The following is a 15,140-nucleotide window of genomic DNA, read 5'->3' on the forward strand; positions in this document are numbered from 1 at the left end:
ATAACTTCTTCGTGTATTTAATTACTACTTCTTTATATTTAGAATTAAGTGAAATTTTGTCTCCCAACTTTACATGCATGCATGTCTTCCAAGAGCTCTCCAAATTATGAGTTGATCATTTTCAACATTTCTTGGCTTCAATTCATGCAGGAAAAATGGAGGGGGTCCTTTTATGTTTTAAGCTCTTCAACCTTCCATAGGACATTCAAGTTCCTATAAACTTATCAAGCTTATTAAAACCAAGCACATGTATAAAAGACATAACCCACATTTCATTGCACCTGTTTTTCCCTTTTAAAATCTTTCATTCTACATTTGGAGTAACTAGTAAAGTTTCTGCCATATGACTAGGTCACGGATTCAAGTTAGGAAAACAACCTTTTGCAGAAATGTAAGGTAAAACTTACGTATAGTACGCCCTTTTGATCCGGCCCTTCCACGAATCTCATGCATAGCGGGAGCTTTATTACACCGGACCGTCCTTTTTTCTGATTTATAATACCCTATTATTTCTCTACCCTTTTTTCTTCCAACTGAACCACCATGTGTCAGCTTTCCACAAAAGCTTGAAACCCAAGATAAAGAAATTTGTTTTTGCCAGATTTAGTAAACCAACTATTGGATATCAATCCTGAAAATCCTCCTAATTACTAGACTTCATTCTTTTTTCTATTTTTAGTAAGCTCTAAGCAACTATATATACCTCTACTAACATCCCTTGATTACTCAAATCTTCCTTTCCGTTTTAGAAACTATAGCACTATAAACATTGTTCTAACAAATTCATTAATGGCTTATTTTAGTAGAGCAATTTGTTCATTCTTTGCCTTGCTCTGCCTCCTAGCAATAGTCACAGAAGCTAGGAATATAGAAACTACCAACAATAAAGTAGGATTCGTTAGAACAAGAGGTGCTCATTTTGTACTAGATGGATCACCATTTCTGTTCAATGGCTTTAACTCTTATTGGCTGATGCATGTTGCTGCTGATCCAACTCAAAGGTACAAAGTGTCTGAGGTTTTCAAGGAAGCCTCTGCTGCCAGCCTTTCTGTATGCAGGACTTGGGCTTTTAGCGATGGTGGTGATGCAGCATTGCAAATTTCTCCTGGTGTCTATGATGAACGTGCTTTTCAGGTTTGTTTATCCGTATTTATGTGTGATCAACTCATCCAAAAATTTAAATTGTTAGATATAGCAAAAATTTTATTTGCTTCATTATGTCTCAACATGTCCCTCACATGTGAGCCTGATTCGCCTTTTTACAAGTTATAAGCATATACAAATTCTTTATAATAATGGGAAACATGGATTTGGATCCGCCCTGCCCTATTTATCCTTTGCTTGCCCTGCAGTGCTCCATTAAAATTTGTCCAGCCCTTGCCCGTTGACATTCCTGCCAGACCATCTATCTTCTCGTATATCATTTAGTGTGACACAAGCTCATAACAAACTTTTTATGTACTTAATTATTTTTCAAGAATTAGAGGCTAAAAAGTTTCTTGTTTTCTTCACTATGTGATATAGGGATTGGATTTTGTAATCTCAGAAGCAAGAAAGTATGGGATACTTTTAATATTGAGCTTTGTGAATAACTACAAAGATTTTGGAGGGAGAAACCAATATGCTCAATGGGCAAGAAATGCAGGAATTCAAAATATTAACAGTGAAGATGATTTTTATACTCATCCAGTTCTTAAAGAATATTACAAGAACCATGTTAAGAAAATAGTGACAAGGGTCAATACAATGACTGGAATAGCATACAGGGATGACTCCACAATAATGGCATGGGAACTTATGAATGAGCCTCGCTGCAATGCTGATTATTCTGGAAAAGCAGTTAATGTGAGTAAAGAACTAAAAATAGCAACAATCAATCATCTATATTATCTTCTTAATTATAACATCTTATATTTAATGTTTACAGGGGTGGGTTCAAGAGATGGCAAGCTTTGTGAAATCACTAGACAAAAAGCACTTGTTGGAGATAGGAATGGAAGGATTTTATGGCGATTCAATGCCCGAAAAGAAGCAAGTTAATCCTGGTTTCCAAGTTGGAACAGATTTCATCAGTAGTCATCTTGTTAAGGAGATTGATTTTGCCACCATACATGCATACACTGACCAATGGTAAATTTAATAAGCATCTCTTTTACCTTATGGTCTAAACGGAACTGTATACTATCAGTGCGCATAACTTATACTCGTAAGATTAACGGAAACCTTTTCGGTTAACAGGTTGTCTGGACAAAGTGATGATGCGCAAGCAGCATTCATGCAAAGATGGATGACAAGTCACTGGCAAGATTCAAGAGCCATACTAAAGAAGCCATTAGTACTTGCAGAATTCGGAAAGTCTAGCAAAGATCCAGGATTCAATCAAAATGTAAGAGACACATTCATGAGTTTAGTATACAGAAATGTGTATAATTTTGCAAAAGCTGGAGGGACCATGGGAGGAAGCTTAGTATGGCAGCTGGTGGCAGAAGGCATGGACGATTATGATGATGGTTACTCAATTGTGTTGGCACAAAATCCTTCAACTGCAGGGCTAATTTCAGGTCAATCTCATGCCATGACAACTTTGGCTAATTTGGTTAATAGCCCTAATTTGGGTAAGTCAAATGGACATCATCCACTTGGTGTTGGACATCATCCATTAGGAATGGGACATCATCGTTTTGGTAGATGAGGTCATGAACATCATCCATTAGTTACAATTTGTTTTTAAGGTACCTTTCATATATTTTGGAGTACTCGTGTCCAGTTTGTAACCCAACTTACAAATTTCGGATTTTCGCATTAGCAAAATTTTGCTAGTGTGCGGTTGATTTACTTTATGAATGTATTCTGCTTGCATTTCAACACTTTGTAATTTCCGGCTGGTTTAGGTTTACTGAATCGTAATTGTAGCTGTATCCAACACCTTTGTTATTGAAAGTAATTTTATTGAAAGTAGCAATAATTAGCTTGTAATTATATTTCTATTTGGCCAAACTAGATGTTTATTCTTTGACATACATTACATAAACTATATATGTCGTCAACATTTTTATCGGGAACATATGTATTTCTCCAAACGAAAGGCTGCTATTAAACTAGTACATGTACAACGAGAACAATTAATATCGATCAATCTAGCTTACATAAAATTTAGATTACATAAATTAGAACGAAAATACAAAAACACTTGCCCATTGAAGCTTTCACGAAAATCATTCAAACCCCTGGTCTCCAGGTCTGCAGCCTTCTACTACTTTCTAATTAACTTTTTTAATCAACATTTTTGTGGGTAAGTTATTTATTTTCTGAGAAGGATAATTTTAATGAAAAACCTTCCTCTATTTAATCCAAATTTTCAATTGAAAAGGGAAAGAGAAGAGACAAGGTAAAATGTTTTTACCTTTAAGAGAACCACAATGAGCGATAAGTGTTTTTAGCCTTAAAAGTCCTTTTAAGAGCAAACTCTTTAATCCAATGCTATTAGAACAACGTTTATTAGTTTTAATATTGAGATAAGCATCCAGGACCCTTCCAATTAGATCAAAGTTTCTACGACACAGTCCAACTTCACAAAGACAGGGCTCTATTATTTCTTTGCATTCAATTTTAACGTATTTTTGTTACCCTTTTATGATGATGTGGCACCGTTATTGCATAAAATGGGGCCTACATCAAAGGTGCCACGTCAGCTAAAACGGTTGATAAAAAATGCCGCGTCAGCTAAAAGAATGATGAAAATACACTAAAATTTAGTTCAGGGGATAATAGGACCCCATGAAGTTGGAGCGTGTCGTAACAAATTTGATCATAGTTCAGGAGGGTACTAGATGCTTTACTCTTTATTTCTTATCGAAGACTAGTAAATAAAAAATAGTATTATTAGCACAAGAAGTTGAAATATTACCACTCCCATAATTAAGATAAAAAAATTATTTAATCTTGTGCAACAATCATCAAGATATTTGTCCTATTGCATCTCTGACTATTTACATCAATTTATAACTTATAAGAACTGATAATTTTAATCTTCCGTGTATGAGTTAAATCACTCCATATACAAAATCGTCTACTATATAAGTAAAGGACACACATGTTAACATAATGATCTTATTCAAAAACTTTATTAAATAAATTAAAGAGATAAACATCCAGAACCTCTCGAAACTATGACCAAAGTTGCTACGACATACTCCAACATCACAGGGGTCCTATTACCCCTGAACTCAATTTTAACGTACTTTTGTCACCTTTTTGTACTGACGTGACACCTTTATTTACTAAAATAGGACCCACATTAAAGGTACCACATCAACTAACAAGATTGACAAAAGGTGTCACGTCAGCTACAAAGATTGACAAAAATACGCAAAAATTTAGTTCAGAGAGTAATATCCCTCGACCCCTGTGAAGTTGGAGTGTATCGTAGCAAATTTAGTCATAGTTCAAGAGGGTACTAGATACTTAATTCTAAATTAAACCAAGTCTTTACATTAAATGAAAACATAATACTATAGCCTAAACCACATAATTAATATTTTATTCTATCAGTACTAGTATAAGGAATAACTTGAGTCATACATATACCACGTCGGTGTACAAAATTTTATACTATGCGACTAAAAGCAACTCTAAACTCCTGATGTTGCTTCTACAAGATACTTTTAACCATTCACAAGTAGCAAAATAACATATTATACACACATATATATAAGCCTTCCTCAATAAGTGCAACATCAAGAAATGGAGAAATAAACACATGCATTCCAACACTATGTCACCCGTGGACGTATCCATTATTTTAGGGCAGGACAGGCTCGACCATAAAATCACTAAAGTAATACCTTGAGGCCCTAATTTTGTAGGATCTCTCTATATGATTTTATTTTTATTTTTTTATGTGTTGTTAAATGTGAAAAGAAGTTTTTGCGAAGAAAGTAAAATAAACTTTTATGTTATGCGTGGGACTGTAATATGTTATAATAATTGTGAAATGGAATAGTTTTTGGGTAGTTATATTATTATTTTTTTATCCTATTTTGTTGGCTAATTTATATTCTAATACTTCCTTCGTTATTTTTTAGTTGGAATGTTTTATTTTTGTAAAGTTAGTTTGATTAATTTTCAAATATAAATTAGATTAGATTCACTAAATATTTCAAAATTAAAATTTATATATTTAAAAACTATATTAACGCTACTATAAATTGTAATTTATATTTTTTTAATATAATTGAAAAATAAATCTTACAATATTCATCAAAATTTGTAAAAATACATTTTTACTCTTAAAAACGAAAACTATGTCAACAAAAAAGAAACGGAGGAAGTAACAACTAACATAGACCTTACTTTCCCTCATATTTATCCTTTTCATTCTCTCTTTCGCTATTCTTATTTTCTTATAATTAAATATTCTAAAGTCTAACCAAACCTTTTGTAAAACTTCTCTTGTCTGCGTACAAAAAATCTTAATTTATTTTTTGATCGTCACTAAGATTTGGAGAGAGAGAAACAATTGCAGATTTAAACATAAAAGGCTTGAAGCTGAAAGAGTATTGAAAGAGATGATTCAATATTCATATCCGAGGGAGAATCATTGTTAAGTGGCAACCTTCAGTGCAATAATTGATTAGATATCTATCCTCAGTATAGAGTTGCGTGTATTAAACGATCTTTCTAATCTGCTTGTATACATATTCATGTTTAGAGGTAGCAGTTAGTCCTACACTATTCTGTACTCATTATAGATACCTTTTGGTCGTTAATGGAAGAGATATTGCTAAGCAAAATTTTTTTTTTTTTTGGGTGTCTCTTCTACAAAATTTAAAACACTGCAATAACAATCGTTAAATTAAAGCAATGCAATATTATTTCAACTAATCAAATTCTTGAGCTAGATTTAATTAGTCTAATTTATTTTATATTTTTCATTTTTAGTTTGTCTATGTTGATGTTCTTTACTTCATATGCGTATATTCTTTCTTTAATTAGTATTAGAATTTATTTAATATAAATATATCATGAAACAAGGGTAAAACTTATGGTTTGAAGTTTTTTAATGGTTTCTAAGTTTGACACGTTTGACTAAATAGTTTGATCTATAGGATTATACATTTAGGAATCACCTATGCGAGGATGAAATGGAAGCCAAGGAGAATGATAGTAAAGGTCCATTCTCTAAGTTCTCCTGAAATCAGGAAGTGTTCATGGCTCAAACGAACAAAATTGTGAGAACCATAGATGGTAAAAGGCTAGTTGTGTGACTTATGTTGTCTAGGTGTACATTAAAGTTGTTAGGGTTTTTGCCCTGATTTACTTACGAGATTTAGGTTTACGTTTTTTAGAAGGAAAATAAAAGTGATACCATAATTACTTTTACTTTTCCTGAAAAAAAAATATAGTTCTTTTTCATATTGGTTAACCTCTTTCTTGGAGGAATGATTTTGAACCTCTTTAAATAGAAGATCCCTCTTCTCATACAACAACATAATAACATCCACAATGTAGTCATTTAAAGAGTTTGATTAGAGGGAGATTTTTCTCTCTATAGTTTTAATATTTCTTCTATATTAGTTTCATATGTAGGCCAATGGCGAAATCATATAATAATATTATGTTTTTTAGTTTAGTTTTATGTCATCTGAATGTTTTGTGTCATTTGAATTATCGCCTCTATGATTTGTAAAATATTAGCTTCCACATAATGACCTCTCGCTTTAGAACCCAACAAGTGATATCAGAGCTTATAGTTCAAAGGTCCAATTATTTGGTGAAGCAAAATTAAAGAAAGGTTTCAAGCGACTTCAAATCAAGATGCAATCAATTTGATGATAATGAAGATTTTTGTCCAATAACTATATATGGAGAAAAAATGTCAATCATATTTTTAATATTTCTGCTATTGCATCTTTAAAAATAAAAATAAAATATTAATCTTTAATTCATTTTTAATAATGATATTTTAAACCTTATTTTTAACCATGGCAAGCAACAGTAATGCAGATTATGTGAAGAACGAAGATCAAGCACGTGAAGAAGGCAAATCAAATTATGTCAAGAAAATCAAGCCCAAAAGGAGAGATTTGTTAGAATTTTTTCCCTGATTTTCTTACCAAATTTAAGTTTTACTTTTCTTAAAAGAAAAATAAAAATAATATCTTAATTACTTTTACTTTTCCTGAAAAGAAAATATAATTTTTCCATGTTTGACTAACTTCTTTCTTGGAGGAATGATTTTGAGTCTCTATAAAAGAAGACTCATCTTCTTATACAACAACACAAGAGTATCCACAATGTAGTGGTTTAAACAGTCTTGATAGGAGGGGGGGGGGGGTTTCTCTCTATAGTTTTAATATTTCTTCTATATTAATTTCATATGTACGCAAATGGCCAAATCATATGATAATATTATTATTTTTAATTTAATTTTGTGTCATCTGGATTATAGCATTCATGGTTTGTAAAATATTAACTTCCGCATGATGCCCTCTAGATTTTGAACCTAACTAGTTCGACGATTCAAAGATATCGCAGCTACCGATTGATCGAGTGCATCTGATGCAAGTTCACTACGAAAAATTCAAAAGAAAACCTACTTATCCAGATGTAATTAATCTTTGCTAGTAGATTACACACTTGTCCATATATTTTTTTTTTGATGAAATAGTCATTCCCCATTCATTTGGGGGATTGTTAGATTTTTAAGAGGTGCGAGTGGAAAATGAATAGGTCCTTTTTTAAAAAGAGATACCAAGAGAAAGGGTGCAATTTGAATAAGCACTTTTTTCAATTTAGATTATTATGACCTTTGTAATAGGTTGTGACTTTTTCGAAAAAGTTGCATATTTTCGAACGAGTTGCACCTTTATGAATAGGTGCATCTTTCTAAATCATTGTTTCTCTTCATAAAGCAACATCTTGATGGCTATAAATATCTGATCTTTTCCTTAGCTACATAAATATAATTTTGAAGTAATGACACACATTTTTCTTGAAAAACTCTAGTGTGATTAGCTTTCTTTAGTCCATTCGTAGTTCGACCCAATTTGAGGTACTGCTATTCTACCGAAGTAATTCATTTTATCATGGGAGAATATATTCCATAACCTCGGGTACTTGAGGAGAAAAATTTTCTTAAGGACACACCATGAATTTAGTGGACCGAAATCTTTTAATTTTATCATTTTCTAAACGTTTGATTTTGCTATTTTTCAGAAAATAGTTTGAACTTCATTTTGTTGATATTCATAAGTTCAGTGGAACTTATTGTTGAAGTTTAAAGTTGTGAATACAGAGTTACAAATTCATTTGATTTTTCATATGTTAGTTTGAACATGTGTTTAAAGTTCATGTTGTAAAATAAAAATTTTACCAAATCCGAAAAACAACAAAAACAACTCGTTATTTAAAAGTGGAAGTTGAATAACTGAACAACATAATTTATTACTACAACATACCTAAAAGGTGATGCCAAGTAGAAAAAGTTAGGGTTTCTCAAGGTTGATCATTTAGATCTTCCAAATGGTGGTTTCTCTCCATAATTGTGATACTTTCAGGCATGTACCTCTTTTCTTAAACTTGTTTTACCTAAAGAATGTGTTTAAATAGTCATTTATGTGGATTTTAATTTAGATTTTATTTTGGTTTGAGTGTTTTGGAAGGATTGTTACTTGATTTGAATTTTCATGGTTTTGATACAAATGTTCATGTTTTAATTATGTATTCTGAAACCCATTGGGGTGCATGGGTATGGTGAATGAAATGGGGGTCGAGGTATTTCCCCAAATTGATGATATTGGTTTGGAGTTTGGTTTTAAAAATTGTGTTCCCTCAACCCACTTGGTTAATTGGATTTGAGTCTGCTTATCTCCAACTTGTGAACTTAGCCGATACAAGCTTTATGATAGCACCCAATTTTTTTGATTTGGCTATTCTATCTATGATTTATCATTTGTTGATGTTGATAAGATCCATCCATTTAGCATCACCTTAGGATGGCATAATCTTAAAAGTGAAGGGCGAGGTTTAAATGAGGAAAGGCTTATGGTGGATACCTAGGTACCCAGAGACGAGGAACGGTGTAGTAATCGATGAAATCCTTTGGGGAGTTGAAATTTGAAATATGGTTGATAACATGATTATGTTTACTTAACTAAACTATTGTATTGCGTAAATGGTTAAACAGATAACAAGGGTTTGAAGGCCATGTTGGCCATGTTTTTTATTTTTAAACTTGATTTAATTAATAAAGGGGATCGTGGCATTCCCCTTATTGGATTTAATGAACAAAAGGGGTCGTGGTATTCCTCAATTGGAATTAATGAACAAAGGGGGTCGCAGTATTCCCCGAATTAATGGAATTTGTATGGAATAATTATAAGCTTACAAACGTAATGGTATGACGATACCTGTGGTTGATGCCTTAACGGATAATTCATTGGTTAAATGGATATGTTATGTGAAACTTGTTTTAATTGGTCTTAAAAGGGGTTGTGTAGCCCGCCGTGGAAGGTGGAGGTCACAGGGGGACCGATACTGAAAATCATGTTTGTCGGCATGGGGATCTTTATAACTGTGTGCATAGTTCACACTTATATCTATATTTATCTATCTATTTGTCTGTCTGTCTATCTATCTATCTATCTATCTATCTTATATATATATATACATATATATATATATTGGATTGGTTGGGGTTGAGGTATTCCCTGGCTCATCCTTGAATTTTCCCTATTCGTGCAGTTAACACGCACGAGGACCTTTTTAGCAGGGGAGATGGACCCATATATCCTTTGGGTGTCCTTACGACAGTAAGAGCTACACAGTCAGGTTACTGATTTTAAATTTCATGCTAAACCTTGTTTCCTATCCCAACATCTTATATATATATATGTATGTATGTATGTATGCATGCATGTATGTATGTATATATGTATGTATGTGAACATTTACACTGAGTTTGAACTGAATTTTGAGTTGGCATTATTTTATCCCTACCCTGAGTTATATGCTAGCGCTCATCTCGCTAACCGTCTCCAGATGCTGTATCTCCACATGATGTAGGGAATGGAGACACTTATGCTTTTCGTGCACTGTGATTAGGTGATTCCTAGATCGATCGTGAGTCATCTTGAAGTGACGAGCTTCCATACTTCTGAAGACCCTCATTTCATATTCTTATTTTATTTTGTTTTGGACTATTCTTTTTGGACTCTTTTTCGCTATGGTTGGGGGTCTGTCCTGACTTAGGTTGTTCTTGAATTTTAGAGGCTTTATGGATTGGGATGGGTGTTAAGGTTCTTAGATTTCTTTATCAGTTAGTTGAGTTGCCTATCTTGTTATATGTTCGGAACTCAACTCTATTTTGTCATATGTTCTGAATTCATCCGTTACTAGCTTTATTGTGTTGTGGTTGGTTAAGGTATGGGGGGTAGTCTCCGGTCCTCGATGGACTTGAGATACCCTTCACGACCAAATTCTGATTCAGGTCGTGACATAGCAATAATTAGCTTGTAATTATATTTCTATTTGAAACATCTCTCACTAATTATCCAAACTAGATGCTTATTCTTTGACGTACATTACATAACTATATATGTCTTGAACATTTTTTATCGGGAACATATGACTTCTCCAAACGAAAGTTGTCTATTAAACTAGTACTTGTAAAACATGTACAATGAAAGCAATTAACATGAATCGATCTAACTTACATAAAATCTAGATAACATAAACTAGAACGCCAATTAGAAAACACTTACCTGCTAAAGCTTTCGCAAAAATGGTTCAAACCCTTGATCTCCACGTCTGCAGTCTACTACTACTTTCTAATTAACTATTTTAGTCAACACTTGTGTGGGCAAGTTATTTATATTCTGAAAATAGTACCTTCTTCTGAAAAACCTCTATTTAATCTCAATTTTCTACTGAAAAAGGAAAAGAAGAGGCAAGGTAAAATGTTTTTACCTTTAAGAACACCATAATAAGCCAAAAGTGTTTTTATCCTTAAAAGCCCTTTAACAACAAGACTCTTTAATCCAATGCTATTAGTTTTAATATCATACTTTTATGCATTACAGAAGACTAGTAAATAAAAATAATATTACTTCTTCTATAAGGTTCCCTTTCTTTTCAAATTTGATTAACTAATCTGACATAGTTGGGATCACAAATTTATTAATTGATGTTTCCGATTATGATATTTATTCACAAACGAATGAATTGTTATATCACAATAAATTACAAATTATTTCGTTAAAAATCTATAATTGCACTCCTCGATTTAATTTCAAAATCTACCATTACACCTTAGTTAACTTTTCATGTTAGAATTACCGCCAACAATCAATTAAATTAAATTTATGAAATTTTAATTTATTGATTAATTTGATCTTTTATCTTATATGCTTAAATTATTTCATATGACATATTTAAAATACACCTGCAAGATTTTCATACGAAAACTTATAAGAAGTCATAAAGGGTGTCATGTATCTCGATTCCAAGACATGGTGCTATCAACTAATTATTATGTCACTAATGTCATTTGTCATTATCCAATCTATTAGGAATATATTGACTCATAATAGAGTATCATTTTTTAATAGATTAAAACAATAAATAAAAGACATAAATCATAATAGTTATATCAAGATTAAGAGTATAAGTACGTGCAATGGACTAGAGAGGTTGCTTATTAATATTCAGAACATAAATGAACATCTTGACTGGGTCGTTCAGTACATACAAAATGTACTAGCACAAGAAGTTGGAATATTACCACTCTCATAATTAAGATCAAATTCTATTTAATCTTGAGTGACAATCATCAAGATGTTTGTCTTATATCATTTTTGATTGTGAACATTAATTTATAAATTATAAGAACCAATAATTTTAATCTTCTGTGTATGAGTTAAATGACTCCATACACAAAATCGTCTACTATATAAGTAAAGGACACACATGTTAACACAATGATCTTATTAAAAAAATTTATTAAATAAATTAAATCAAGTCTTAACATAGAACGAAAACATAATACTATAGTCTAGACCACATGGTTAATATATTCTATCATTACTAGTATAAGAAAGAACTTAAGTTATATATATACCTCGTTAGTGTATGAAATTTTATATTATGTAACTATGAAGCAACTCTAAACTACTAATGTTGCTTCACAAAGATATTTTTAACCATTCACAAGTACGAAGTCTTATATATATATATATGTATGTATGTATGTATATAGATAACTTCATTAATAAGTGCAGCAGGTAGATATGGAGAAATAAACAAACTCCAACACCTTGTCATCCATGTACATGTCTATTAGTTCAGGGCAGGACAGACTCGATCATAAAGTCACTAAACTAATGCCTTGAGGCTCTAACTTTTTAGGATCTCTCTCTCTCTCTCTCTCTATATATATATATATATTCTTTTTTTATGTACTGTAAAATTTGAGAAGAAGTTTATGAGAAGAAATTAAAATAATCTTTTATGTTATGCGTGGGACTATTGTAATAATTATGAAATGGAACAGGCTTTGGGTAGTTGTTGCTGACACCTAATTTTTGCCCTCCACAGCTAAATTTAACTTTGAGTTTATTCAATTTTAAATAAAATATAATATTTATTTTACCCGTATCAAAATTTTTCAGAGTATTTATCTAAGTAATTTTATCATTTTAAGTAATGATTATATATTTTTATTTTCTCATATATAAAATCATATAATCTCGTCACTTAAATAATTGTTTAACGAAAAAATAAATTTTAATCAGGTTATGTTATAAATTGATTCGAATCAATTTGCCCATAATTTTAATGCAATTGGTCAATTGAATTTGAATTAGGCTAAGGTTTAAATACAATTATCTAAATTTTCATTTGTTAGCTACTCTATAAATAACCTAAATAGCCTAAATCCCTAAACCCCCTGCATTTATGATTCAGCCTCAATATCTCCTAAAACCTGCTCCAGACCCATTTGTTCACAAAGCAGAAACAACAGGCTAACAATACAACACCATACTAGTCTTCACACTAGCAACCCAAACCTTCAACCCCCATCGACTCGACCTACTTTCTATCTCTCTTCTCATTCACAATAGCAAAAACTCGATACAACAACAGATAACAACGCAACAACTAAGCGGTACAAACCAAAAAAATTCACAGCCTTAATTTCTCTTTGTTCTCTCATAACTTCACACCAAATACGTGTAAACATGCCAAAAACTTCTAGAAACATTATCTTTCCTGGAATTTTCCCAAGAATATATACCCCTCTCCTAAATTCAAAATTTGAATTTGTGCTGGAATAGTATGAATCCACTCTATCCATCTCCCCAAATTTGTTTTCTCTCTCAAGATTCCCCTTAAAAGTCCCCTAAAATTTGAAAAAGTTCTAAAATCCAACACCCAATGTATTCCTATTCGTCGATAGAGTGATCAATGACGAAATACAACTCTTAGTTATTCATTTTTATATGAATCAACAACTATTTGATTCCAAATTTTTCCTTTAAAAATTCCCAAATTACCCTTGAATTTCCATTCTCGCACATCGGTGGAAGCTCAAAATATGACCCTCAATTCTCTTCTATAAAGCTCACTATTGAAGATAATTTTGCCAATCCTTAAGGGTGAGAAAGAAACCTCTGAGCAAAAAAAAAATTCAAAATATTTCGAGAAAGGGAAATTACAATTGAAATTTCTCTTAGTTTAATTTTATTCCTTCTCAAATTCGTAGCTTCTAGTGGTGGCAAGAATGCTCAAACGAAAGCTCGAAGTCCAATTTACTGCTCCAAAATAGGTAACACTTCATTCCTTTTCGTCTTCTATATTTTATTCTTTCTTTTCTCATCATTCTGTAGTCATAGTAGTGTTTTACTCTTTTCATCGCATTGTTAATAGTTATGGTGGAATTATTTTTATAGAAATCTTTAAGGCCATAGGATTTTTTGTGTTACGACTTTGTTGTGCACTTCTGCTAAAGAGTCGTTCTTGCTTTTGTTTGTATAACTATTGTTAGTCTCATGTTCCTCGTTTTTATTTTATCTCGATATTATTTATTAGCTCTAAATTTGTGTCCTTGAAGATTGATTTTTGCTGTTTTTTTATGTTCACCACTTCGTCTGGTATTACAAAAAGGTTTAAAAAAATGAGAATTTTTTTGTGTTCAAAGATTTTGGACATGTTTAAATAAGAATAAATTTTTTTCCTACATCGTTTTGACTGTATATTTGTTTTGAAGAATATGTGTAAGGTTTCTATTTATAGGTTGTACATCTTGTCGTTCTTGACTTATTCTTTTGATTAGTGGTAGCATTGATTTAGGCTTTTTTATGAGGTTTTCCTTGCCACAATTTTAATTAGTTTTAGGATCAATTTTTTGTTGTTTATTTGGAGCCGTTTGAGGTAATAGTCAAGCCGATTTAGTTAGTTCTGCCTTTGAAAGTAAGGGTTTTGTTATGTCTCTTTGATTTATAATGTCTAAGGGGCCTAACGAAACTGAAAATCATGATCTTGAGAAACCAGAACTAAAGATGAAACATTCACAATGTGTTCTCATCTTTGAAAGTTCTTAATCTGGGTCTCCCAGTGGGCATCATTTTAGCCACAGTAAGTGTTATTCTCTTCCCTTTCTTTGCTTGTCCGCTTCACCCCATGAGGAAAGGAAGGTAAATTAAGCCTTACCATGGCTTATTCTCACCTTCCATTTGCATGACAGAAGTAAGAAAGTCACAATAACCTTTCCATGGTTCTTTGTGGTATTATCGACCCATTTTTTGAAGCCACAATGCTCCTTTCTGTTTCTTTATTTTTGGTTATGTTTCTCTAGAAAACAGCCACTGTGCACCCTTTTTTTTTTCTCTTTTTTCCTTTTCTTTCTTTTCTCTTTGCTTGTGATTCTCTCGTAAATAGGGGCTAGAAACAAAACACATCCTTACTATAAATTGTTTTCATCTCTAAAAGTTCCCGACTAAGACTCCCGATGAATAATAGTTTCTTCACTCTTCAATTTCTGGTTAGGTGATGTACAGTTACAATCTTTGCAAACCTTTATTGTTCTTTTTCCAAGTTGACAGGAAACATATCCCAATCTTTTTTAAGTGTGTTTGATCCTT

At 32.0% G+C, this 15,140-nt stretch overlaps 1 protein-coding gene across 1 annotated transcript; it reads left to right on the plus strand.

Moving 5' to 3' along the window:
- Positions 1 to 2,993, plus strand: LOC107856063 (mannan endo-1,4-beta-mannosidase 5-like). The gene is made up of 4 exons (XM_016701060.2): positions 1 to 1,134; positions 1,525 to 1,845; positions 1,928 to 2,130; positions 2,239 to 2,993. The coding sequence occupies exons 1-4, from the start codon at positions 790 to 792 to the stop codon at positions 2,690 to 2,692; spliced, it is 1,323 nt and encodes a 440-aa protein (XP_016556546.1). The 5' UTR covers positions 1 to 789; the 3' UTR covers positions 2,693 to 2,993.
- Positions 2,994 to 15,140: the final 12,147 nt, after the last annotated feature.

The sequence above is a fragment of the Capsicum annuum genome, chromosome 1 (assembly GCF_002878395.1).
Source record: "Capsicum annuum cultivar UCD-10X-F1 chromosome 1, UCD10Xv1.1, whole genome shotgun sequence".
Lineage (NCBI taxonomy): Eukaryota > Viridiplantae > Streptophyta > Magnoliopsida > Solanales > Solanaceae > Capsicum > Capsicum annuum.

Excerpts from the sequence above, each read along its gene's own strand:
- LOC107856063 (XM_016701060.2), top strand. The coding sequence starts at position 790 with ATGGCTTATTTTAGTAGAGCAATTTGTTCATTCTTTGCCTTGCTCTGC. Across the intron at positions 1,135-1,524 it reads ATGATGAACGTGCTTTTCAG|GGATTGGATTTTGTAATCTC; the intron begins GTTTGTTTATCC and ends TATGTGATATAG. Across the intron at positions 1,846-1,927 it reads ATTCTGGAAAAGCAGTTAAT|GGGTGGGTTCAAGAGATGGC; the intron begins GTGAGTAAAGAA and ends TAATGTTTACAG.